We start from the raw sequence: 27,223 nt of genomic DNA, 5'->3' as shown, positions 1-27,223 counted from the left end.
TTTATACAAGGATTACTGAGGTGACTGGAAACATCTGGGAAACAGGAAAAAGGTGACAGCAGTCAAGACAAAGACGCCGGGGACAGAGTAAATCTAAACAAATGACACAAGAAACAAGTCACTATCAGGAATGCAAAATGAACAACATCATAACAGAACAAAATGCTGATAGCTAAAATGCTATACTAATACCAGAAAAATAGATTGAAAACTAGGAAAATGTTCAAAATTCTACAATTTGTGAACCCAGAACTAGCTGAGAATATAGACATACCAATCTCAAAGAAAACCTAAAATACAAAACTTAAAACCCTGGAATTTTATTTTGTGTGGCGTGGCATGCCATGGGTAAGATCATTATGAAGCCTGTGAAACTGATGATTATTTAGACTTCTGACTGACATGCTACACCATTATATGATGCACTTTTAACAACTTGCAATCCATCTTGTGTCAGTGTAATGGAAAGCTTTGGATCCTTCATTTCAATTCATGATGAAAAAGTCAAACAAATAGTCTGTGACACTGTCATAAAATATGCCAATATATGGGTCTTGTTCAATTTAAATGTACAAATGTATTGGAAATGGCAGGAGTAAGTAATATGTTTCTATAACTTTGTGAGTGAGGGTTGAGTCTGAGTCTGAAGGTTAGGAGCGATCCTCTATGGGAATGAAGAGGAGGGCGATAACATTTTGTTAGAGAGCTTGCTAATGATCTTTTAATAGTGGCTTACAGGAATGAGCAGCGTGGGATTGACAAAACAGTCTCAGTCAATCTTCAACTTCAGACAACTGAATAGAAAATTGCCTGTAGCTATAATGTCCTGCGCTCATATAGATTTAAGCTGTATGGAGGAGTGATAACAAATGGGGCTGATAATTAGAATGAAGCACAGCTATACTAAAATATCTTTTGTTAGCTTACTGTTTCAGAGCCATGCAAACCGCAGCTCTGACATCCCCTAACAACACTTGTCAGTGAGAAACCTGTAATGATTTCTAAATCGTCTTCTTTTGATAACAAACCCAGATTTAAACCTCAAAAACAAAAATGACCTCAGCAAGAAGTTGTCAAATTGCAAATATTGTGTTGTGATGTGATGTTAGATATGTGCGTAAAATTGCCCAGTAACCCAAAAACACAGAGCTGTGAAAAGCAGCCTAATGGTTCCTTTTCTAAAATAGCTGTTACAGATCACATTAACAAGAAAACATGTTTATATTACAAAAGGCGTTTCATTGTAATAAGTCCTCTCATATCGACAGAATCTGCAGTTGTTTTCATTCTCGTTATCATATGAGCCTTGCGCTCCGATGCTCTTTAATTTCTGCCACAGCTCTGGTAATATTGAAGAGGGGAATTTGCTTCTGGATTCCCTTGTGTCAGATTGCCCCAGCAAAGCGGTTAGGCTGTTGATTTAAAGAAAGAACCGAGCTCACACATGTGCAACTATGAGACAGCTGTTCTATTATTGACAGTGCATGTGGGCTGAGGGACCGCATAAATTGATGCAGTCTGATAAAATCACGTCGTTGTCATTTCACTGTTGACGCAACTTAAAGCGAGGCTTCACTGTAGCTGTCATTATCTTACAGAAAATAACTTTCCACCACTGTTAGCAAGGCGTCTACTTTCTGAATGGTGTGGCTGAAGACAAGGCTTGCAGGGAACAGGCAATGAATTTGTCTCTGGTAGCAAGACTTAATGTGATAAGGGTAGGTAATCATCCTCTCCAGATATATAATTCACTATTAATAGCCTATCTGACTCTAAATTTAACCATGACAAATTATTGTATTTCTGAGTCATTTTACAGCCCGCTCACGCTCCCCATCTTCCCTGCTCCCCCCTAACCTATTTCAAAGAGTTGGTGCTACTGGCCCAAATGTGTCACACCTAACAAGGCTTGCTGCAAATTTAGCCTGTCAATACGTGTCAAGCCTCATTCATCAGCTATCACTCTTCATCTGAGCCGTCCTCGTACTTTCACAGTTCACCACCGAAAGGTTTGACTTTGCCCCGAGCTTGCGTTGGTTCAATCCCACCCCCAGGTTCTTTGCTTCGAGGTTTAAAAGCAATGACAGTCACTGTCCTTGCTAAACGTAAGTGCAACAAGGGAACACAGAGGGAAGGGGCTGGGGGTAGAGACAGTGTAATCAGCTAATCATGAGCGTCTCACCATAATTCAGCTACATTGAGTGTCCTGTGACTGACATCACCTGCTCTTTTCTCATTGATCAGTTGTGACAGGCATGAGAATCTCACATCTGCATGGTAGATTTGTTCTCTGAGTGTCAACATACTGACATACAGTAACACATCCGGGGTATTTTTCATTACATTTTTTTAAAAATTCCATAATTCTCATTAAAAGGAAAAATGAAGAAAAGATGTGTTGTATATTTTTTGTCCCCAGGGTTTGAAAGGTGACTCAGGGCCAGTTGGTCCAGTTGGTCCCAAAGGAACCAAAGTGAGTGAGTCTGCCGTACATGCTGGGCTGGAAAACATTAGAACAATAATCTTTTTCGTAGTTTGCTTTTCTGTCATCAGGGAATCTGCTTTACTTTCATGAGCCGCAGTCTCGATAATGTGGCTGTCCATCTGTTTGAAGTGCTGCTGTGAATTGCTACTCCAAACATTGCAAACTAAAGGGTATCGTTATGGCTTTCATAACTTAGTAAGACCTTATTGATGGTCGTATAGAGTAGCTTTTATCCTGGCAGAGGGAAAATGGTCCACTCTCTCTATTTGTGGAGTATTTATATGTTCAAAGTGATATATTTTTGTAATGGGCATGCCCAACAAATCCCTTTATCTTTCGCTTTCTAAACAGGTCTTTTCTGATACTGAAGCTTAGAGATGAAATGGGAAATGCATAACATTGCCTGCAGTTTGCTGGAATACTCATAGGAATAGTATTTGACATTAGGTTTTTAATTCTAGGAATACAATAGTTGCATAGGTATGCCCTGCACAGGTGGCTGTAGCTGGTTCCATAAGTCTGGGGTTTAAGACAACAGTTTGATGCAAAACCTTGTTCTCATCAGTGACATGAATTAGATTAACTCTTGTAGTGATGTGGAAAATATTGGTCTTTTTAAACTTTTCTTTTCATGCCACAGTGGGATTATTTCCCATATATGAGTTGGAATGTTTTTCCTGTAATTAGTTGCCATATCTCTTGCTCTTTTATTTTTCTTCCCTTATTAGTGCTTTCCCCCCCTTTTTTCTCTCTCTTTGCTGTTGTTGTTGTTGCCTTTTGGTAGAACTCACCGCATAATTGTAGGTGCAATGCACTGTCTGCCAGCCTTGAAGTTATAATGAGGTCTGTGTGTTTCTGTGAAGACAACAGAGAATCACAGCGTATTTTATCCTGTTTTCCGGATGGGAGGGTGAGAGAGGGGGTGGAGAGAGCGTTTGTTTGTATGGAAGCTGACAGAGAGAGGCAGATTCGGAAGCATAAATTAATGAGTCCCCTGAATATCCCATAGCAGGCATATTTTAGCTGTGACTTTCATTTAGACAACAAAATGGATATGAACTGCGAACACCTTCTTCTTCTTCTTTTTTTCCCCTTTCATGCACATCTGATAAAAGAATATTGGCAGCAGTAAAGTCATCTATTTCTCAGCTCAGTGCTTTGTAAAATGTTGGGACTGCTGTGAAGAGGGGGTAGGATGGCAGTAATAGTGAACAGTGATCTATCTTAAAAGACAAAAAAACAAGAAAACAAGACAGTCAGCAAAAAGGATGTGAGCTCATTGCTTACATTACATTATGTTGGCATCAAAAGGTGTTTTCTCTTTCCTCATATGACTTTTTGTGACCGCCTGTATGTAACAGTCAGCGAACAGTGTTATCATGCCTCCCCCTTGTTAATGCTGCAAAGCTCTCTCATGATGTAGTGTGCCTGCATTTGTTTTAAAGCCTGTCACATTTAATGGCCCACCTGCCAGTGTGAAAGTCATCAGACATGCTTCATGTAAGGACATAGTGTAAATACCAGGTAATAGCCTTCTACCGTACATAGTGCTTATATTTGAATATTACTGCTATGAAATGTCATCTTACATGAGCTGACCTTCAGGGTTTTTTCTCACAAACATGATAAATGGCCTTTAGGTTTAATGATTATCAGTCAATAAAAGATTTTATAAATTTAGCTGAGTATGATAAAGAGTTAATGCTGCGCATTTTATTTATTTATTTATTTATTTTTAATTATTGTCTTCTCTTACAGGGTGATACGGGTCTGCCTGGAACTCCAGGGCTGCCTGTAAGTTCACACTTCTTCATTTACATCTCATTATGCCATCTGTGTGTATATGTGTATGTGTTCAAATAAAGTGGTGATGTTAAAATGTACTTATGAGGGTATGAAATGAGATGCATGAAATGGCAAAACCGAGCTTTGTAAATACCACAGCCTTTTGGCAGGCTCTACAGATAGTGTTAAAACATCTGGCCCACAGAGATGGAAAGTGGGGCACTCCGGTGAACGCTCTCTGTGTCACATTACCGTCGCCTGGGAATGGGTCAAACAAGGAGCAGATAGATAGGGCTCAGTGGGCGGTTTCACTGGAGCCAAAAAGGATAGGCATGAGCAGCCAGGCAGAGAAGAATGGAGCTCCAAGCCTCGGGCTGGGTGTGGAGTTTGACAGGTAGTCACTGGCTGTATCCTACGCGGGTGAGACAAGCACTTACTGGAATGGTATCTGTCCCTGCAGACTTTGTGCATTTACAGACACCCGCGAGAAATGACACCGGGGTTTACGTCTTGTATATTTCTCTTGGTTGGCAACATCTAGCAGAAAGAAAACATAAAATCGGAAACCAGTTTCACTTCACAACCAAACAGAATCCGTAGCAGACCACATATACATTAAGTGTATTACTTGTATAGTCACCTACAGTACGAACAAGTAGCCCCATAATTTGTTGGACAATAACACAGTTTTTGTAGTTTTGCCTCTGTACACCACCACAGTAGATTTTAAATCAGACAGTCACAATGTGATTAGAAACCTTGAACATCACCAAATGCCATATTTCTTCCACTGAGAAGCTCCAGTAGGCCTTTCTGCCTTCAGTTTTGTCTTCAGTATCTGAAAAGCATGATCTATATGGAGCTCAGACTTGGCCAGTGAAGAATATCCAGTCTTTGCCTTGAGAAACTCTTGGGTTGCTTTTGCAGTGTGGATCATTACACATTTGCACTGTGAAGTTCTGCTTGGTCAGTGTTTTTTTCAATGTTTGGCTGAATCTGAGCAGAGAGTATATCCCCGTACACTTCACAGTTTATCCCGCTACATCTATCAGCAGTCACATCATCTTTAAACACTAGTGGCAGTTCCACTGGCAGTCATACAGCACATGCCCATGCCATAACAGTGTCTCCATCAATCTTGACAGAGTGTTTCTCTCCTTCTTCATAGCTTTTTTCTTTCCATTATTCTGGATCCATAAATCCAAATATTTGTTTATTTTAATTTTTTTGTTAGAACTGTGCACACGATTTTTTCTAGCAAAGTCTAATCTGATGTTCCCATTCTTGATAGCAACAAGTGGTTTTGTCCCCTGTTGTAGACTTGAGAGGGTTAGTGGGATTTGGCAGATGGGGGAACCCTGAGATTGGATGTGGTGGTGCAAGACAGGGAAAAGAATCACTTAGAAATCAGTCCCATAATAATTTTTCTTGTCCAAGCTGACCTGTGCTGGTACTCTAATATTCACTCAGTACAGATTCACTCAGTATTCAGTGAGTTAAACTAATCAGCTTGAGTAACACAAATTTGGCAATGACCGGCTTCAATTTGTTTTGCAAGCAATTTCACAAAAACACAATTCTGCAGCATGTCACATTGGGATTGAATATCTGATTTAAGAACTGAAGTGAATGCAGACGTTACATGCAAGATTTAAATTTCCAGTTCATAAAATTCAACTTGCTGAGCAGTGCTTACCTTTGAGAACAATCTCTCATCTTCGTCTCATCTTTCAGTCTCCGAGTGCTGCGCATGAACTTTCTCTCCCTAAGACATACATGAGCTGTACATTTTTCCTAGCAGACACGTTTTGTGACAAACTGTGCAGATGCAGTGTGTTTGCTTTGTGATATTTGTTGACTCTTACCTACCACTTACAGAAAAATGTTAATGAGTTTATGCTGGCTCCTCTTGTGTAACACTAGATAGATGATGAGTACTGCAATTGAATCTTTATTTACATGTGCACCATGAATCATCTCTGGGATGCAAAGGAGAATAAAAAGAATGTATTGAAGGTGTAAGCAGACCGTGGGATGTCATTATTTTCTTATTACTGAGCATATTACTGAGTATCTCCACACCTTCGCTGAAAGCAAGGCAAGGCTGCTACACACAAAAAAATTAACTGATTTTAAGGGTAATATGCATTAACCTGCCGATCAGATTTAATTGCTCATTAACCGAAGGTATCGGATCGCCATTCCAGATTGGGCATCGCCATGCCCTCTCTGACCCCCGTCCTACCGCCTTGAGGTTGTTTTTAACTTGGCTAGATGCTGTGAAGTTTTTTTCCTTAACCAAGTAAACATTTTGCAATTGTGCGCTTTAGTTGTCTTCTGTGGTCTTTCAGGTCTTTTCTTGTTGGTGAGCTGGTCAGTGCATTCAGTCTTCCTAACAATGCACCAGACTGTTGATTTGGACACCCTTAAAGTTTTTGCTGGATTGCTTATAGGTTTATTTTGCTTTTTCCCCCGGCTAATGGTGAAAGTTCTGCTTTGTCATGGGAGCAAAAATAGCTTTAATCCCTAAACAGTTAATGCAATCCTTTTGTAAAAACCCCTTGAATTAAGGCTGAAAGTTTGTCCTTCAATCACATACTGCATATTTGATTTCAAATGCACTGCAGAGGTATGCAGAGGCATGTCTACAACAAGAAAAAAATAATGCGTCTTTGTCCAAAAACTTACAGATCTAACTGCATTGTGACTGTGTGGGCACAGTGTGTAGGCTCAATGCGTTATTGCAAGGGAGCTGATTGCTGATACAGAGTAAAAGTATACTGCGGGTGGTTAGCTAATTATGTGCATATCATGAGGGGATCAGCCTGCCAGTTTTAATCAGCACTGGTCTGTTACAAAAACTGTCCCACTGCTTCTGGCCTGCCCCTTTTATGTCACCAAAGTGCTTACAATGCCCACAGAACACTGCCAACATTCATTAGCTATTCTCTAATGCTAATTTCACATTTGTAAGGACAAGCAAAGCAACAATCTTTCTCCGACAGGCAAACAGGATTTTAGCAAACTTTCTAACATCATGCCAGTAAATTGGTCCGCGAGCAGAAAACGTTGGGAGGAATTTTTTAGTGCAGACGTGCTGCCAGTGTATTTGCATTGTACTGCTTGTTAGCCATTGTCAAGATTCTGTGCTAACAATCCCAAGCAAAGACCACTGTACCATTGTACATGAATAATTGATTTATTAGCAAAACAACTGCAGGGGACTGAGTCATGTTTTGTTGAGAGTGTCACAGGTCAGAGCTGGCTTTCTTTTTATGGACACAGCTGCAAAAGTCTGAGAGTTGTCAGCCTCCTCGTTAGCTTTTTTTTCCTTTTGTTACTTTGGATGAGGCGTCTGACTGACTTGAAAGACGTGCGTCATGAATGTCCATCTGTGCAGCTGTCTCTGTGAAGAAAATCAGCAGTCTTTGACTTGTGGATGCCAATTGAAAGACGACACCAATTATTTGGGTTGTATTTGAAAGCGGAGATGTGGTGCATGGCGTTGTTTTGGTTCGGAGACGACTCCATTTGGCCTTTCTTGACAGTGAACAGCAGGGTGTCAGGAGAGTTGTAGCAGTCATGCCCTCATTTCTCTTCAGGTCATTCTGGTCAAGGATAATTATGTCATGAACAATTGTGTGGCATGTATTTTTTATCCCCTAATGTGTGAATCATGTTGCATTTTCAAACTGACTGAAGTGCTTTTTTTAAAATACAATATCTTTGAATCACAGGCTGAGAAAGAATGTCCGAAAGGAGATCAGGTACTTTGAATTTACTTAATTGTATTTTCTCGGAGGCATCCTGTACTATTGTGTTTTTACTTGCATTTTTTGTAAGCATAAATGTCACAATTTGCTGTTTTCAGGGTCTCCAAGGTGAAAAAGGAGAGAAGGTAACAAATATTGTTCTTGAATTTGCTGCTGCAGAAGGTGCACATACCATGTTTTCAGTAAAGTACAGCTATTTGGTTTAGCAGCCAATTACCGAAGCACCATATGCATGCCCTTTCACAAGACATTGCTCAGCAGATACCTTGATTAACTTGCTAATAGTTTCTTATCAAGGTACTTTGTAGAGTAATGGAATGAATATCTGATCAACTGAGGCTGCAAATTACCCGTTCAAGAGACACTACTCATGTAAAAGCCATTCAGAAGTGAGAATGAAAGCTACAGCACTATCTAGTGTCTTCTATCCTTCATGCAGTTCTAACTAAGCTAATGCTGTATTTCCTATCACTGTAAATAAACCCACTAGCCCACTATAAACCCACTAGCAATCCACTGGTCTGTTGAGAACAGACCAGTTCTAGTACCGTTCTGCTTTGCCAATTGTAGTAGCCTTTTCACCATGATAGATGTCTTTTCCCTAGGGATCGGCTGGAGTGCCTGGTCGTCCAGGGGAACCGGGGAAAGAGGGCAAAAGGGTGAGTAAACAGACAGATCGCCAGTTGTGTGGCCTGGCTTGTGGTTGTACTGACGGAGAGGACCTGGCCTGGGGAGAGGCCAGGCAGCAGCTGAACGGCTGTTGTTGTTTTAGAGGAGGCAAAGATGATCTGTGGCAAGGGGATTGCAATGGGCCTGCAAAAGGAGACAGGTTGGTGTGGGCTAGCTGTATGACAATTAATGAATGGGCTCAATGGTCAAGGGGTCACACACACACACACACACACACACACACACACACACACACACACACACACACATACTCATAATATCACTGGCAGAACACATGGTTCAGTCCCATTGGGTGACAGTATTTGGTTTCTTAAAAAAGCCAGCTTGATTTGAGACAGACACAGCATCCATTAGTGAATCAACTGAAATGTTATATATTTATTTGTCAACTCTTATTCTAATAACTGTGGTTAGAAATATAAGTGTCAGGATTTTGCTGGCAAAAATGTGCACTTAATACAATTTTTATTCAAATACATTTTTTTTCAAAGCCTTTTTAACACAAAATTTCAGTCTCCGTGGGAGCATATGGTGATTTCCAGTTGATTATAATTTAATTGTTTTGGAGCATTGTTAATTCATGCATGAAGTTCTGATATTAATAATAGATAAACATAAAATACTGTGGTTAGAAGCTTGAACAAGAGCAAGAATGTTATTTTTCCTTGCCATCACAGCTGAAAGGCAGCTCTCGCGCACAGGTGGAGAGAATGTCCTTCTGCATGTGCCGTTATTGACTCGGTGCGAACATACTCGCCTGTGATAAAAAAATAGCTGCTTCATGCCACTCAGTGTTGGTGTTTGTTTTACAGAGAATGGTCATAAAACAGCGGGAAAACATTTGGCTCACTGCAGTAAAACATAAAATATATAGGAGGTTCAGCTGTAGAGCACTCATAAGTAGGTCAGGCAAATGTTCTTTTCAGATTAAGGCGAACCCAAGATGATGCACAATACTCGTGACATCTGGAGACGAGCATCTCAAAAATTCCACCCTTCTGTGTGTTAATGCATTCCGACTCAAAACTTCTTCCAATACCATTATAAATTTATGACCTATTATCGACCATGTTATTTCTCAATGGCTCATTTCCCACAATGCATAAAGTATCCAACTCTATTGTGAGTGAGAGAAGTCACGGTCAACGAAAGCGATCTCAGTGAGTGCAGATTTTTTTTTTTTTGTTGTTACTGCTTTTTATGCTTTTGCTTCCTCGGCCTCATTAGTCAGTGTGTTATTTTATACCTAGCCTGACTTAAGTAGTGGCTCAGCGTCAAAGGGACCGAGCATCAGAGACATCAATTATGGTGTGTGCTTTTCTTCTGGAAAACAGTTTCATTCAATCATAATTGGGTTAGAAGAAAAAGGGGAGTCTCTCCGTGTTTGATGTTGCGGCTTCTTCGCTTCCTATATCCCTATCTCCTATATTCCCATAATATTTTTTTTGCACTAGCTATTTCTTTGAAGATTTTACAGGTAAAACTGCCATAGGGCTTTAAACAGGCGATCACAGACTCTCTGGTGTTGTTGTTGCTGAAGATACCGTCCTGAACTACTGTCTTTGATGACTGGCTGACTTCATGGGAACTGTTAACACGCTAAGGTTTCTGCCTATTCTTAGCTTGAGGAGTCACATGGAATCCAAGTTGTTGACCAACCTGTGCTTCTGCAGTTTGACGTTCCTATTTTAGGAAGCTGGGCATGGATCATCATCAGGGGCCAGCTAGTGGCCTACTGATACAGCCGGAGACTCTCGTCTAATTAGCAACTCTCATCCACGCAGGCAACGTTTGGTTTTGTGAGAGCCGTAGCTGCTGTACGACTGATGCAGAATATCGTGATGTAGACTGACCGCCCCGCAACCTTCATAGAATAGCCGGGAGTGGAAAGCTTTCACAAAGCCTTAGATTCAAGCCAGACCATCTCTCAAACTGTCTGCTTCAATTTGTTGTTGAAAAAAAAATACAACCACTCTAAGCCATCTAGCTTTACTTGAAGGAGATGTGGAGGGCATTGTGGTGGTGGAGAAGAGGAAGGATGCCGTTTGCGTTGCTCCTTCTCCAAAGCTTAAAGCAACATATGCAAGAACTGATATCAGTCACCCAGACCCCTGTGATCCTAACTGTCTTTATTTCACCTTATTAACATGATAGAGAGCTACTTAAGTTTGTCAGGGTGGAGGTATTAGCCAGTCCAACCATGTCTAGGAGTTTATGGGAATGTAGTGCCCCTACATTACACATCACCATTAATGGTAATGTAAATGACTTGGTTCTGTCTAGTATGAATGGAATTGACACAGAATAGCAGGCAAAGAGTAGGACTTTGGGATTCAGTGGTACATTACAGCCGATCAAAAACGAAGATAGGGAGCACCTGTAAAAGGGATATGTCCCCCCGCTGACTATTGCCTGCTAAAATATTCATCACACTCTGTAATGATGTGCTAAGTGCTGGGTTGCCACTATAGGCTGGCTCTGTCCTACAGAAGTTGAGGAGGTGAAAGACACGCATGCACAAAGGAACCAAAGGGGGGGGGGGGGGGGGGGGGGGGGGATCTTTGTGTGCAGGTCGGAGAGAAGTCTGCTTCACGTGACTGTATAATAAAGTTTTAAATGCATAAAAAAGGTGATGATTTAAAGTCAGGAAGAATTGCAAAAGTAACAAACGCCATCACTTCATCTGCTCAAAATAGATCTGAAAACCCACATTTGGTCAGTGCACATTTATCCTTAACATCAACACATATAGAAGCACCAGAGTGAGCACCGCTCATTCATGTTGTGCCAAGACTTCCCAGCATGCCCTGCTTCTGTAGTTGGCTCAGGGTTGTGAGTTGGTTCAGAGCTGACATGGCTCTCTGGGTAACTCAGTAGGTTCCTGTGGATTAATAAGTAATCACCTTAAGAAATCCCCCTGTGCAAGGTGGGTCTTGGAGGTTTAATCCATGCCTAACACTACATTAAGCCTTATTAGCAGTATAAATGTACCTGTATATAGAAATACATTTAGATCCTGCATGAAGTCACTGACAAATGTCATGTTGATTCTTGGGTTTTCTATGAAAAATACAGCACAGTCATATGTTCTGATTAAATGTTTGGGAACTACTGGTAAGCACTGTAAAACATTGAATTTCCCTTATTGACAGACAACACATTATTTCCTTTTATGCATTTTGCAGAATGTAAATACTGCAAATACAGAGTATTTGAAATCCTCCTGTAATAAACTGAGCGCTTGTACCGTGTCAAGGTTTCCTAGTCTCCTGCTTTAGAAAATGCACACATCTGACAGATGCGCTGCACAGTGTTTGTTCTTATTAGACATAGCTACACCAGTGCAGAGATGATGAAACTCCAGCAAGCCCTAGAGGAAGGAGAGCATTGCAACTGCTGTGTCTACAGATGTGCTCTCTTCAAATGAATTATGCACTCAAGATCCTCTTACTCATTTATTCATTTGTTTGTATATTCAAATCTAGTTAGCTGGTTATTTATGCGCCGCTCTTATTTAGGCAGTGAACTACCTGACGCAGTTACTAAGTATATGGATAACTAGCTGGCGGGCTAGCAGCTCAGTAAGAAACATGCAGGCGTCTTTTATTGTGCATGAGGTAAGACAATATGTGTAGTGTGCTGCTAAGCTCAGCTGACTTCCTTTCGGTTATTGATTATTTTTGTTTCTATTTTTGCAAAAAATAGTGTTTGTCATGTGCCCATGTACCTCAGCTGGAAATGTGGATGGACGACACTGTGCCACAGAAGATACCTGCCACATATGTCAGGGAGATAAGAGAGGACAAAATGTTCAAATGAAGAAAACACCTAGATGTCTTTGCTAGGCAGGCAACGCAAGATGATCAGGTGGAGGGAAAAGCCATTAAAAGGGTGACGGGAGGAATCTTTTTTCACTAAATACTATGATGTGGCGCATCAATGCCGCTGATAAAAGAATCCAGTCAGATTATTGATGCCTGCTGAAGAAACATTATAGAGTTGAGCTGTAAGATGACAGGGCTTTGATTTTACTAACAGGTTTTTCATCCTCTGTTGAGTCAGTTCCCTTTTTATGACTTTGTGCATTTAGAACCACCGTGGGTGTTAATTACAGTGTGCACCAGATCATTAATTATTTATTTCCGAGTTGTTGTGTGTTTACAGCAGTTGTCCCCTTAATAATTATCCTCATGAATGTAAAGATGGTTTTTAAGTTAATATTCTTGTTGTTTGCTGAGTAATGTTCTTTATAAAACTGGATTTAATACTTCCGAATCCTGTGACGGCAGACTTGCAACAGGATGGAGCGTTGGGTTTCTGAACCTGAGATTAGTTAGACCTCTGACCCTTGTATCGGAAGTCAAGTGAAACTAGATAACAGCTTAAGTGTGAAGATGATGTTCACTACTTGGATTAGTGGGTTGGAAGACAAGTTCTCAGTTAAGAGGATCCTTAAGCTCTGTAAAACGATACAAGTCTTTACCTCAAAACGTCAGCTGCTGTTGCATCACATCCGTCAGCTGTCATCACTTCATATCGTCTGATATCACAGTCTCAGATCAGCGCACGTCAGTAATTGTATTGCAGAAACACTTTAAGTCCTTCACTTGTGTCAAAAATCTTGAGAAAGTAACATCAGTGGCAGCTGCCTGAGCTCTTTACTGTAGCGCGGATATAATCTGTCAAAACAGCAGAAAAGATCATCTGTCTTGTCTCTGCTTGGAAATATGGACTGATACAGTTTTCTGCAGACAAGGGACGTAATTGCTGTCTTTTGGAAATGATAGTCATGCTTATATTTTCCATTCATGCCCTGTGCTGAATGACTGAGACAGCTGTCTGTAAGTCCCGACCAAAGGCACGAGCATATCTATTTCCATATTTTCCTCTTCACCCTTGTGTTGACACATGTCTCAAAGAGTGTCAGTCCATTAGATGTACATTACAGGCCAAATGTTTTCTCTCAGACGAAGGAAAAGCCATGCAATTTTACACTTACGTCATTTTATCTGCTACCAAACTGGCGGTCATTTTCTTTTGACACAAGAGCGGGGGCCACTGTCTTGCTAGTCCTCTCTTTTTAAAAGGCTTCATGTGGGTGAGCTGAGGTCAAACCATTAGTGCCAGATTAAATACAATAGCATTCATGTATCCTCCTTGCACAGTTGATAGCTTTTGTCATTTAACCTAATTTGAATGAGTATGCAGTTCTCTGAGAACCAAATGCATGCTCTAACTGTAATTTAGATGCTTCTCCTCTATGGGACAGAGCAAATGTTGTTTTGAAATAATTGAGCCACTCCAGCATACATATATAATATTCATATTGTATCTAATGGACTTGGCTAAGGTTAATTTCGATCAGTCGGTGTGTCTGCAGAGACACAAACAGGCAGTGACAGTGATAGGGAAGGAGTAATGGCTCAGTTTGTGGGGACTGAAACATTTGGCAGCGGTTTGCTGCTTCATAGGTAGAGGCAGACATGAACAGCCACTGTAACAGACTGTTGACCTCTACCAGAGCACCTGCAGCGTGAGATTATTAAGTAACGAGTCCCTGGTGAGAATACCAGCCTTCCTGCCAGAAGTTCTCCACGGGAGGCTGCCACTGATTGGGGTGAAACAGTAAACGCATGAAATTACAGCAACTATTTGATTGGAGCCATGTTTCTTTGTTGTCCAGTTCAATATACCGAATAACGATACGCTAAATTAATTCTCAGAGAAGGCAGGGTTAGAGTTGCTTAGTGGACTCACATTTAAATGCAAGAGGACAATTTGTGCATTGTTTTGTTTGCCGTGCTTTGCCTTCATTCGGATTTGATCTGGCATGTTTCTGATCTGTGTACATTTAGATTTTTACTGGGAAAACTTTAACCGTACTCAAAGAAATGATAAATCAGAAGCAAGAATGTGTCGTCTTGATACATTTACTGGCTTTTTTGTTTTATTCTGACACTTTGGGGGCATATTTTTGATGTAAAGAAACTCCTGTGCCTACTGATTTGTGTTTATATCTGTTAAACTTACTGGAACTCGGTTTCTGTTTAACCATAAACCAACTTCATGTGGTATATTAAACTAACAGGGGTACAGTTGGTGACCACAACGATGGCGTGTGACTTCACAGCTGTGCTTAAACGCGGTAACGTGATGTCCATATGTAGTTACAGTTTTGGCCTGACCCGGTGGAGCCCGGTGGCAGAGAAACATAGAGAGAAGAATTTACAGGTCAGCAGGGCTCACAGCTGAGATTTTATGGCCAGATTTACACCCTGTGTGATTTTACAAGGAGGGGGGTGGGGGTGGTGAGGGGGTGAGGATTCGTTAACCCTTTGTCGAGCAAAGTGAAACAGGTTATTCTCCTTTTTCTCTTGTTGAAACTCATACTGAGGAAACTCGGCGAGCCGCGCTTTTGACACCTGTACTGCACCAGGGGGTAACACGTTTGCCCAGCGCACAAGGCAATTAATCTTGTCAATGTCAAGTGCATTGGGAGGGAGGATGAAACAAAGATTTGACCTGATTGGCTCTGAAAAGGTCTCACATTTGGGGCCTGTTGGGAAAGAGGAGGGTTACAGGGGGAAGCGTTTGGCACATGCGAGGACAGATGCACGGTGCTTTGATTTATCTGTCTGACTCTCGTTGTTCCCAAAGAGCCCCAATTTGGCTACATCCATGGGTGTCCAGAATAAACACACATTAATTGGCCAATTAATTACAGGGACGAATACAGGGGGCAGGTCTTTGAGAGGGCCACTTTGATGGCACCTTGTTCGCTGGCTTTTCTAATGATTCTCTGCCCGTTTTTGTGGGCGCCCGTAAGTTGATGTGTGTAGGAATAGGTGTGAAAAGCTGATCTTGAACGAGGGGTAATGTAGGTCAACGCATCCTCTGAGCATTAGAAAGACTTGCTATAGTTGGCTGGAGCATGGCCCTTATTCACACTTCTACAGCCTTACAACTTTTTAGGAGACAGAGTTGTACTGCTCAGCAGGGACGCTGCAGGCAATATATGTATCCCTGATGCTTTAGTGTTCAAATTCTTCATGGGCTGCGAGCCCCCCAAGGCCTGTGTCTAATGCTTTTCAAGCATCTTTAAATGTTGTTTCAGTGTCTGCCAGGTCATAGCACCGCCACTGGAGTGTCATGTATAAAACAGGGTCAGCTGAACTGAATTCACTTTACTTGTTGAGGTACGTACAGTAAGTAGACACGAGGTGATTTTACCCCCTCGTGACAGCGTGATCTCATGGCTAAGTTATCCAAACAACTGGGATTTCTTGGCTCCGAACAGTCTGGCAGTATGCAAAGATACCTCCCGACACGCTAGGTCAGCTGCAGTAGTGTGAGAAATTCTAAGAATGTAACTACTTTTAAAATGATATTTCTTGCTATCTAGGAGCCATGTTGGCCAAGGAGAAGGAGGAAGTCAGTGAGAGCTGGAGCACAGAGGGACGAAGGCTGGTCGGTGGGGAGGGGGGCGTTGCCCTGAACACTGCAGAACACAGAGGCGTGGTAGTGAGAGGCTGCATCGCTTATAGCACGCCATTGCAGCCTATCATCTATATTCTGATTTCCCACACTCTCCTCCTGCCTCCAACCAATTTACGTACATACATTCATCTGCGTCCACTTTAATGGCATGCCAGGGAGCGGCGTATTGACAGTGGCCTGATATTATACAGATGGTAATGTGAGGGACCTTTGTGTAATCTGTTATGCGTGGCAAGTGATATGAAGTATAAGACTCGCCGAAGGCTACAGTACCCGGGGAGAGCGCTCTGTGGATCTTTGCACAGTGTATTCTCTCTGACCTCCAATATTTGGTTTGTAAAATGAACCGGGGTTTATTCAAAGTAGATTTCCAGCCTCTGCTATTCACTTGTTGGATAATGCATTAATGAAACACTCAGTATCTGTAAACATAGGATGGGAGCAATCTGCTCTGGATGAATAATACGGCCAAAAGTCCAGATGAGACTGTGAAATTGTGAAAGAGCCAAGACTAATAACAGCATCCATTAGGAGATGAGAACATTCAAGAGGCATTGCTGTCCCAGCGAGGAGCCAACGCAATAGGCAACCAGCTTGCGCGGAAACGCTGCACAGACATTCGGCGGATCGGCGGGGAATTGAGCTCATAGTTAAATATAGATTTATCATCACTTCTTCACCACATAAAAATGCAAATTCAGATAATATCATCAAGCTTCTTTCCTCTCCTTAGAAGTTGTTAAAGTCATTGAGCTCTTAAAACTCATCTGTGAAGATATGGTAGAAATGTGGCGGTTGTAAAGAGATGTTTCTGATTGTTCTTTGGGACTTTCAGGGCTTAGTTTCCATAGACATCCACTGTCTGCATTTCCTCTGTTTGCCTTCGGCTCCAGTGTTTGCACACTGTGTGGTGGTGAAGAGCTGGGTGTTTGCTGAAATAGCTCTATAATAGTTATTTTACCCAATGATATGCTGCGTTCTGTGACTGTGTACTCATGTAGTGCCACCTGTGTCCCCTTCCATTGTGTGGCAGCTGAAAAGAGGCATAATGCGGTATGAGAATTATTGTCACTCTCTGGCTTTCATACAGCTTCTTGCTCTCGTCCATTTCCTTCTTCTCTCATCTTTGTAAGCCCTCCACTGAAAAATCTCTTTTACGGTATTCAGTGCCTAATTGCCAGACTGCCTAATTAGGGATGTTACCCAACACACATCATACATTCATGCATTGAGGACATCCATCCTCTCTTAGAGAGAACTTAGAGTTTCCTCATTGGCTCTGTCCCCTGCCATGCACAACATTTGTGATGAAACTAGTTTGCCATCTAGTGGCACTTGTACAAATAGCCATTCACGCGGGGTCTATGATTGAGTCTCTGTGAGGAAAGCCTTCATGGAAAGCTTAAGCCAAGAGACTATAGGTGCAATCTTGGCCAGCTGAGCTGTGTCTTAAGTCGGCTGCAGTGTCAGCCATCTCTTTATACGTCCCTGAATATTTAGATGGCTGGGAGTTAAAGAGAGCATTGTGTGCCAGTCAGAATGGTGAAAAATGCTAAGCTGCATTTGAGCCCCTGCCAGGCAGCTGTCGGCTTTGCCGTTCTCTTCCTGCCCCGGCCGCTCCTCTTAACCCTCAGTAAACAACTGGAACAAATCCTATTTTATTGAGGCTTTTACCAAGTGCAAGGGATCTCTGCAAGCTCCAGTGCCCAGGCATTTTCTGAGCTTGTGCAGTGTCCTAAGATGGCACCCAGCGAGGGTAGCCAGAAAAAAAAAGAAAAGGAATTTGCACTGTCTGTCTCTAATTGGATCCTTAATAACAAGCAGGTGGGGCTGTGTTCTCCGCAACATGTTTTGTGACATTTTGAGCAAGCGCCATGATCGATATTTGCCTTACATAGGTTGATAGCTGATTTGACACAGTGAAAATAGGTCTGGTGAAGATTTGGACAAGTGAAGGATATTTAGCTGTATAGCTGCTGGGAATTTACTGAATATGTTTCCCTCTCACCAGCTTTTTCTCTTTTATTTTGAAACTACCATCTAGGAGCACCTGTGCTTAGGCTAATGCACGTGTGATTAGTGAGAATGTAAATGTGGCCATTTGATTTAATTTACACTTAACATAAAATTCAAAATCACAACACTTTGCCACACATTTTCAAAAAAATTAAAAATTAAACCGAACCTCTCACAGCGTTGCTGCAAAACCTCCATGTTTTACAGACCCCCTGCACAAAATTGCTGTTTTCCTAGCTTGTGCAGATTCTCGTGGTTCATCCTGCAAATTGTTAAATGAGAGATGAGAAAATACCTTCAAGGGAACAGAATGACATTTTGCCATTAATTACAGAATAAATTAGTGTTTGCCAGGAGTGCTGAAATTGTATCACCTCTGAATCTGGATGCGGTAAGTGCTGCTAAGGAACATGAGGTTTGACCAAAGGACTGAGGGGATCAAATGCATGTGCACGTGTCAGTCCCTTTCCCCATCTTTCACAGGCCAGGAGCTGACAAGCATTTTCACTGGGGAATAAATATTGTGACAGGCAAGCCTCCTCTAACTTGTTTTTGTGGTTGCATGAAGCATGTGAGCAATCATTTCGCCCCTTTTTTTTCTGGGGTGGTCCTTAAAAAGACATCATGTGTATTTTTAACAGCCAGCCTCCTGCTCTTTGTCCTATGGATGATTGGTTCAGCTTAAGGATACTGTGACAATTTATCATTTTCACTGTTTTCTAGACATTTATTTACTAAGCTAATGCAGCTGCTGCTCATAAGCTAAACAGTCAGCTCCTGTTAAACCCAGCAGAGCAAAAAAGGCTCGAGAGGCCCGAGTACATGTCCCCAGAGGGAGACGGGTCTCAGCACAGGCAGAGTGGGAGAGGCATGGGAGTTTTTTCAGTTAAGAAAAGGTCATCTCTCCTGTGAGCTACATAACATTGTTACAGACCAAGTTGGCTTGACAATGTCAGACAGTTTCCCACTCAGGACATTAAGGTCCCACCGTGCCATATAAGTCAAACTTATCAATGAAAAGCCACATTTCTGATTATTAACTAGCCAAAAGTCAGGTTGGTGAAAGATTTGGTTGGATGTAAGGAAAAACAGACTCGTGCAGATGTATAATCATTTAAAGGAGAAGTCTTTAAACTGACTCTAGTTATTTTTTTACGTTAAGAGGTAAACTAGAGATCAAATAATACAAGAAAATAAAGTGTCTTTAGCATTGATATCTATCCCTGCTTATAAAAAAAGCATCATTTTGGCTCTCTGTACTGTGTGTCAGGTCATTTCTGAAGGCTTCTTCAGCTTATCTACTGACCCTTCGCGGCAGGGTCATTTGTCAGGTGGATTATGAGACTTTTGGATGGTATATCTGCTTTATTGCTAAGAAATGCGACATGTTCTGCTTTCTCTATTTTATACTACTGAGTTATCCCAGTATGGGCTGCGAGACATGGAATGTCTCAGAGAACATGTTGACATTTGGGATAAGGATTATGGAGTCATCATAAAGGAGTGTCTCTGCTGTGTGTCACTGTCGCTGTTGACTTTGCTCTCAGATTGGGGCTTGTATTGCAGGACTGAGCCGGGCCCCATGTCTGTGCTTTGCTTTTACACTTTACAACTCATAGCAGACTTGAAGCAAGTCAACGCTCGGATCCATGTGGATTAAGTCGGGAGTTCAAAATATGCTGTCAGTCTACTGAGGTCTCCTCTTTTCAGCTCAAATGTGTGCCCACTCCAGCTTTAGCTATTGAATTAGTAGTTAATCCGGTCTGCTTTTCACACTTATGGTTTGCAGGTTTTTAGAGTGGGGCAGATAAATAGTACATGTGAATATGTGTTTGGTCGTGCCAGCCTATCTTTCATTAACTCAAAAAGCTAACTCATCTTTGACTCCCCCTCCTCTCTTCTCCTTTCCTCTCCTCTCTTCCACTATCCCTTCATCTTCCTCCACCTCCTTCCCTCCCTCTCATCCCTCATTTCCTTCCTTGCCTTCCTCTGTCTCTCCCTCCCTCTAATCTACTGCAATGACCTGAAGGAGGGCTTCACACTGCAGCGCTCAAATAATAATCAAGCAGTAGGATGTTGTCAAATTTATAGGACACTGAGCGTTGCATAGCAACAGAGATTGCCAGGGTGATCCGACAGGCGCTGGAAGTTGGATGAGGGAGAAAAGGGGCGAGTGACAGGAGACAGGAAAGGAAGGAGAGCTGACAAGAAAAGTGGGAGAGAGGGATGAGATGGGAGTCATAGAATTATGATGTACACAAAGGGAGAGATAAATTTGGAATGGAGAAGCACAAAAGGAAATGAGAAAGTTAAGGTTGGCTTAGCTGAAAGAAAAGATTCAAAGACACTGCTGGCTGCTCTTGCACGCTTGTCACTCTGTTGAATTTATAATTATTGTGTTTGCATTGTTTAATATGGTACTGGCGTACAGGTGGTGTTTCGTGAAAATGCTTTTTGTTGGATTTTGGTGTCACAGCTTTGCTTTTTTCCTTATCTCTTTCATTCTTTCTTTCTCCACTTTTGGCCTTTCTCCTCCTAATTTGAGTCTAAAACAATAAGAGAAATTTATAAAGTTGCAAACTTTATACAAAAGTGGGAAATGATCATGTACAGTTCAACTAGAAAACAATCTTCATATGAATACACTAAAAAAAATTTTTTAGCATCAAATGTAAAATTAGAATTTTTTTTTACACTTAAGTTCAAACAAAGCTGGTGGTTGTAGAGTCAGATTAGCTTCTTAGCATGAGAAACATTTAGGAAAGTTTGACTAAAGTAAATGTGCTTTAATTGTGAATCCAGAGTTTTTGTTAGACTATTAAACAACACTTGAATGTGTTCTATAATATCTTTTTGACCAATTAAGACAAAAATAGATGGTGACATTGTTAAAAATCTACTCCTGTAAAAAGAATTATGAACTCTCTGTGGTTGTTGTGTCGTAATAAAAGCATGCCTGCTTGGAGGTAGTTGTAGTGCTGTGTCACTGGCAGGTGTTTCAGTTTGGAGAGTCAATTGAGTGCAAACGGTGATGACAGCTGTGCTCCTCACTAATTATTTCTTGTCACTGTGCACAGATTTACTAACCAGAGGTTCTCTGGACAGAAAAGTATCAGTTGAGTCCCAAGGTCGCCTGATGTAGTCGTTTTAATGGATCACTTTGTCGTGAAAAAGATTATCTGAAGGTGTTTAGAAATATTAAATTACTATAAAGAAGAAATGCAACATGTAGTTCTAAAATAGAAATCCTGGCCTGCGTTTATCTGCACATAGCTAAATTAGATGTCTGCCTTTTACTAAACTAGGGTCGCACAATACAATCCAGAGGACAGTATAATTTATTGTATTGTGTATAAAATAACATCATTATTCAGTAGTTTCAAAGGCCCAGTAGGCCCTTCAGGACACTTCCTCAGGGTAAACAAGAAGTACACACCTTTAGCATTTCTCTCCTTTCTTTGTTTTTTTGTTTTTTTAATTTGACACCACCAACGAATGTTAAGAGCTGTCGTCTAAATAACTGCCACTTTACCATTGTTTACATGTCAGCTGAAGGCCATCTGGGCATCTCATGGTTCATTTACTGCACACAAAGATTTCTTTTGTGCTCTTTCCCAGAGAAAGGAGCTCAAAAGATCCAAAAAGACTGAATTCTAAGAGCTGTGATTGTTCTCAGGTCTTGCAGCATGTACACACAAAAAATAGGTACACTGTACAAGTGTTTTATGGAGCACTCCTCTGCTCTGTACAAGGAGGGGATATTGCATTTATAGTTATTAAGTATACACCAGTAGATCATCCATATTGCTACCAATACCATCTCTTTTAACTGATATTGACCTGTCTTCAAATATGATGTGAGGTTTTTGCTTAATCAGTTGGGCTTCTATTAGTGTATACTCTTCTTCTTCTTCTACTTTGTCTTCTAGTTCTACTACTTCTACTTCTTCTGCTTCTTGTTCTACTTCTTCTTTTACTTCTTCTTCTAATACCTGCTCCATTAAGAGGTCGCTACAGTGGATCATCTGCTTAAATCTCACCCTGTCTCTAGGGTCCTCCTTCACTACATCCATCAACCTTCTCTGAGGTCTTCCTTTCTTCTGCCTGGCACCTCCATATTCAACGTCCTCTGACTCTCTCCTCTATCATGTCTAACCCGTCTCAACCTCGCCTCTCTACCTTTTCCTCCAACCTTTTCCTTGAACCTGAGCTGTCCCTCTGATGCACTCATTTCTAATCCTGTCCATTCTGGTCACTGCAGATGAAAATCTGAACGTCTTCAACTCTGTCACCTCCACCTCTGACTCCTGACTTTTAGTTAGTAGAGCTGTCTCCATGCGTCATAGCAGGTCATCTACCATCTTATAAACTTTCCCTTACGCTCACACTCGGGGCCATTCTTCAGTCATTATTAGCGTATAAGCACCTGTGACTATAAATTGACTATTTACACACAGGAAAAAGGTTGGGTGAGGGAGACATATTTAGCTGGTTGCAACCTGATCTGATCTTCCTGCAATCTTCTACCGGCATCTTTTTTTGATCGAAAGTTGCTGGTAATATGGTGTTAACCTCAGATACAGAGCTCCACTATTTATTTTGATGAACATATGCAAATACATGGGCATAAAATTAGTACGTACTTTGGAGTTAAAAGGGATTTAAGGGCAAATGTGGAGAAATAGTTTAGAAAACTGCATAATTCATGACCTACTTGAAATAATAGCGTATGAAATATTTATTACCTAAATTACTTATATGTGTAATCTGCTTTTGTTGTTATGTTCAGAGGGGAAAGGGCAGCAGCGGGGACAGAGGGCTAGAACAAACAGTCTGATCTTTTTTGCAGTCGTAGCAGTGATGCGGTGTCAGCCGAGGAATTATCAGTGTGAAAAATGAGCGCCATCCACCCTCACAGAAATGCTGTAATGTGACACATAGAAGTCTATTATACAAGTCAGTTTTGAATCTGCATCTTAAAGCGTGAGCCCTTTCCGAATGGTTCGGCTGCCACTCTGCCACAAAGGAAACCAGCCTCAATTACATTTCAAAGAGGTTATTCCAACATAATATATAATCTCAGTCATTTGAAGGAAGGGATTTTAAGGTTTAAAGAGTCTGTTTCTTCCCATCAAGGCAATTCAACTTTCCACCTCTTCTCTATGTTGCCCTGGTTCACGTTCATATTAAAGCACACGTACAGTAGCCTCAGAAATGCATTAACACTGATGATCAAAAGATGCTGGCCAGAGCTTTGTTGGTACATCAAACAGCACGAACAGAGGAAAGCACACAATTCCCGAGAGGAGGCACACATCGGTTCTACTGTGCCATTATTAAGTTTAATATTTACTGTACTACACTTTGTCTTCTCCCCTTTTCATAATGCTGTAATCTGAGAGAGAAACACACACAGAGTAGGAGCATTAGTGCACACGCAGATGATTAAAAGCAATAGCTCTCAGTGAAGTTTCTTCCTCTGTCTTTGTTGCAGGCAAACGTACATGTCAAATTCGACCCAGATAATCAAAGTGCGCACACATGAAATGTCAGAGGGAAGCGTCGGGGGCGTTGCTTTGTGATTCCGAACTTTTCTTTCAGCAGCCACTGAGCCTTTCCTCTCCACTGATCTACCCAGCTGCTAACTCGGAAGAGGAGAGCAGTGTTTTTGCGTCGCCCGTACTGACACATACAGTAGAAGAGAACTGCGATATTATTAACATAGCAGCACTGTGTCAGATGATGACACTCAAATTAGAAAGATGTAATCGTGTTTAGCCTGATTACAGATCTCTGCATTGTCTCACACTTCTACCATTGATTGCCGCCAGAGGATTGTCATCTCTTAAATAAGTTGATTTTACATCGGTTTTGTGTGCACGTGCGCTCGTTTCAGGCAATCCTCAATACAGAGCCACCGATGCTCTGCCAGTGGATATCTGCAGTTCTATCCCACAGAGCTTTATCCTCTTTTCTCTCTAGGACATAAACCCTCTTGATGTAAATTAAACCAACTTTGGTTTGGTTCAGATTCAGGAATACATCTCATTTACATTTCAGTTTTTTCCAAGACTCGCAGATTCTCAGAGAGCTGGGGGGGTTTGTTATTCAGAGAATGTCAAGAACAACTCAGAACAAAATGGTTCAAAAGGTGGCTTTGTTCTGACTTTGTTTTGCAACACTGGACAGCACTGGCTGGCTTGTCCTGTTTGCTGCTGTATTCACTCCTCGGGTTGATTGATGCACTGAGGGACTCGCACAGCTGGAAAGGAGACAGTAAACCAAAGGAGGGAACAAAGAGTAGCAGGCCACACAGGGTGCAGCAATTAAGCAGTTTTCTTGTTGTTAATTAAAAGCAAATTAGAGACTGTGACAGGAGTTGCTGTCTAGCCTTAATTGCTGGCAGCATGCATGCCCAGCCACACCTGTTATTGCATATTGACTCATCTTGGTCCACTTTTTTTCCCCCTACGCTTTCCTAAGGGGCGGAGAGGAAAACCTGGAGATCCTGGACCCAGAGGCTCGCCTGTAAGTTATCTACTGCCACTTGTGTACATAGGCTCTTTACTTTTGATTTTACATAAAAGGTCAAGATCTATAGTACTATTGAAAATATCCAAATGCATTTGTTTCAACTTAATAGATCATTTGTTTGGTTTGCACATCTACTCTGTCTGCCTATAACACCCAATTACCAGCAGTGAAAACAGAGTTCGGCTCGACCTTTATTAGACCGGGAATTCTCCTGAGATCACAAAAAGGTTTTGTTTTTTTGTTTTTTTTACTGATATCCAAACAAATTCAGACACATTAAAGAAGTTACAAATTTATTACAACTACAAAAACATATTAAAGCAAACAGTCAATAAGGCCAGCGCTGCAGAATACAAAATCTGCCCCGAAAAAGAGCAATTACACCGACATTGTTCTATGTTAACTAATTTCATGCTTTCTCGTGCTTTATTGATTTGCTCAAAATCTTCTCCCAAACTGCTACAAACAGGCTACATTATCGGCACCAAACCACAAGGGGTATATTAAGGTAGCACTTTAGAATGTTTGTATTGACAAGTAGGACAAGTCTGCCTAGAGGGCCCATTGACTCCTTGAAATATGGTCTTTTCCTTAGGCAACCGAGCCAATTCCAGACGGCGTTTGTGTGTTTGTGTAGTGACCCACACACTAAAGGTCACAAACACCGTGATGCGTTAAAGGAGACAGCTTGTCAGATGCTTAACTGCTCTGATGCCAGGACAAACAGGAGTGTTTGGGGATTGTATAACTCTGATGTTTTGGGTGTCCAATTATTTTCATGCACGATTGTCTTGATTACACTCTTGATCAGAGACATAGGGTTTGTCTTATTTTATTCCATCCACAAATCGAGAGAGATTCTGTGCTGCGTCTGTTACCGGTGCCCAGGTTCAATTATCTTCATTATAATTGAGCCACTCACTGTTAAACAGTGTCTCCCACGTGTGACTCATTTTAGCCCCTGCTTCTTCCTTTTTTTCTCTTTAATAACTCGTAAAGTTGTGGAACACAAAGTCGTAGGAGAAAAGAAAGGCAGGATGGAGAAGGTGTGACATTTCTAAATGGCAATGTCCTGATGATACCCTTCGCATGTGCCAGATTTGCCTCCGTCCCCCGGTATTGGCATTTATGAGTCACCTGTTTTGCTGAGGTAGATCTCAGGGGCAAAATCATCTATTCAAAACACACTCCAGGGCATCACTCTCTCTTGTCCATTGGCAGCAGGACGTGTGTGCGCAGTTGAGGAAGCAGCGGTTATTTTTCAAAGTCAAATTAGCATTTGACGACAACAGGGGAGCCTGTGAAAGGCGCATAACAAAGACGCACTCAAAGATTACCTGCCGACTAGAGGGATCCGGCCATGTCTTTATGAAAGGCAACATCAGTGCAAAGGTTAAAAAAATATATAATATATGGAAAAGCCAGTCACAGGGATATTTGCAGGAATAATTTATATCTTCATAAGGGTCAGGATAGGGTTACAATTGTTATGTATTTGTGATTAATAACATGTGCGGCGCTCGCATGAGTGTTCATATAATTGTCTTCTTATTTCGCAGGGTCCCGCAGGAGCCGCCGAAGGAGCAAGTGCCAAGGTATTACCCAAACATTTTTCACTACAAAACAAATACTGACAAGCGGCATTTAAAGTAGATTCGAGGTGTCTCCCGCTTTTGATAAACTGGCCCTTACCTTCACTTCCAGCAAGTGTGAATTGCCAAGATGACTGAGCAGTGTTCACTGTAGCAGCCTCTCGAATAGCCAAGGAGTTTAATCATCTGCAAAGTGTTGTCTGTATAAAGATGTGCCAAAGTTGTTGTCCCAAGAAACTCATCCGGACAAGTCTGACGTATGTGCCACCTGAAGTAGAGTCTGCTCTGCCCTTGACTGACTTTTGTGTGTGTGTTTATAGTCGAGAGCAGATATCCCTCTTCAGAGGTGGCACCTTTCAGTCAATTGTACACTATCTACTGTGCAAGTTAAATAGCTGTTCCCACCCTGCATCTCCTGCAGTGCAACCCAGCATGACTCACTGCTCACACTCCAAACAGACAGATGGTCATTACATACAGTGCTTTTGCAAAAAAAAAACAAAAAAAAAAACAGGGCCTGCAATCATTTTCATGAAGCCCAGGGGTGCTGTAGCTCACCAGAGGCTGCATGACATACGCAGTGTAAAGGGAAAAAAACTTGTACCAGACCTCCCGTTGTCTTTCTTGTAACCTGCTTCCTTCAAAAAAAAATAAAAAATAACCACCACCACCCGCCAAGCCTCCAGTGGCCTACTTGTGATCATGCTGAGAGTGAAAGCCATTGTGTAGTGGACACCCTCTTGACCGCAGCTGTTCATTTGATGTATAGGTGTATGGTTTTGCGGTGGTGTCAGCTTGGGCCGCAGAAAACCTCCTGCTCCCTCTGCCCAGAGGAAGGAGAAGTGTCTGCT

General features: G+C 41.6%; 1 protein-coding gene across 6 annotated transcripts in view; it reads left to right on the top strand.

Moving 5' to 3' along the window:
• The window catches only part of LOC146505253 (uncharacterized), a 98,159-nt gene that overhangs the window by 29,945 nt on the left and 40,991 nt on the right, over positions 1–27,223 (top strand). For 5 of the 6 annotated variants that reach the window (XR_014877420.1, XM_085181744.1, XM_085181747.1 and 2 more), the window contains 7 exons: positions 2,420–2,473; positions 4,244–4,279; positions 8,008–8,037; positions 8,142–8,168; positions 8,649–8,702; positions 24,730–24,774; positions 26,340–26,375. Coding sequence is in view for 5 of the 6 variants with exons in the window: in XM_085181744.1 (XP_085037870.1) it covers positions 2,420–2,473; positions 4,244–4,279; positions 8,008–8,037; positions 8,142–8,168; positions 8,649–8,702; positions 24,730–24,774; positions 26,340–26,375 (282 nt within the window). In the remaining variant the exon portion in view is untranslated. The remainder of the gene's footprint in view (positions 1–2,419; positions 2,474–4,243; positions 4,280–8,007; positions 8,038–8,141; positions 8,169–8,648; positions 8,703–24,729; positions 24,775–26,339; positions 26,376–27,223) is intronic. The other variant, XM_085181746.1, reaches the window with a different exon arrangement.

The sequence above is a fragment of the Neolamprologus multifasciatus genome, chromosome 13 (assembly GCF_963576455.1).
Source record: "Neolamprologus multifasciatus chromosome 13, fNeoMul1.2, whole genome shotgun sequence".
In the NCBI taxonomy this organism is placed as follows: domain Eukaryota; kingdom Metazoa; phylum Chordata; class Actinopteri; order Cichliformes; family Cichlidae; genus Neolamprologus; species Neolamprologus multifasciatus.
This window is presented reverse-complemented; position numbering and strand designations above follow the sequence as displayed.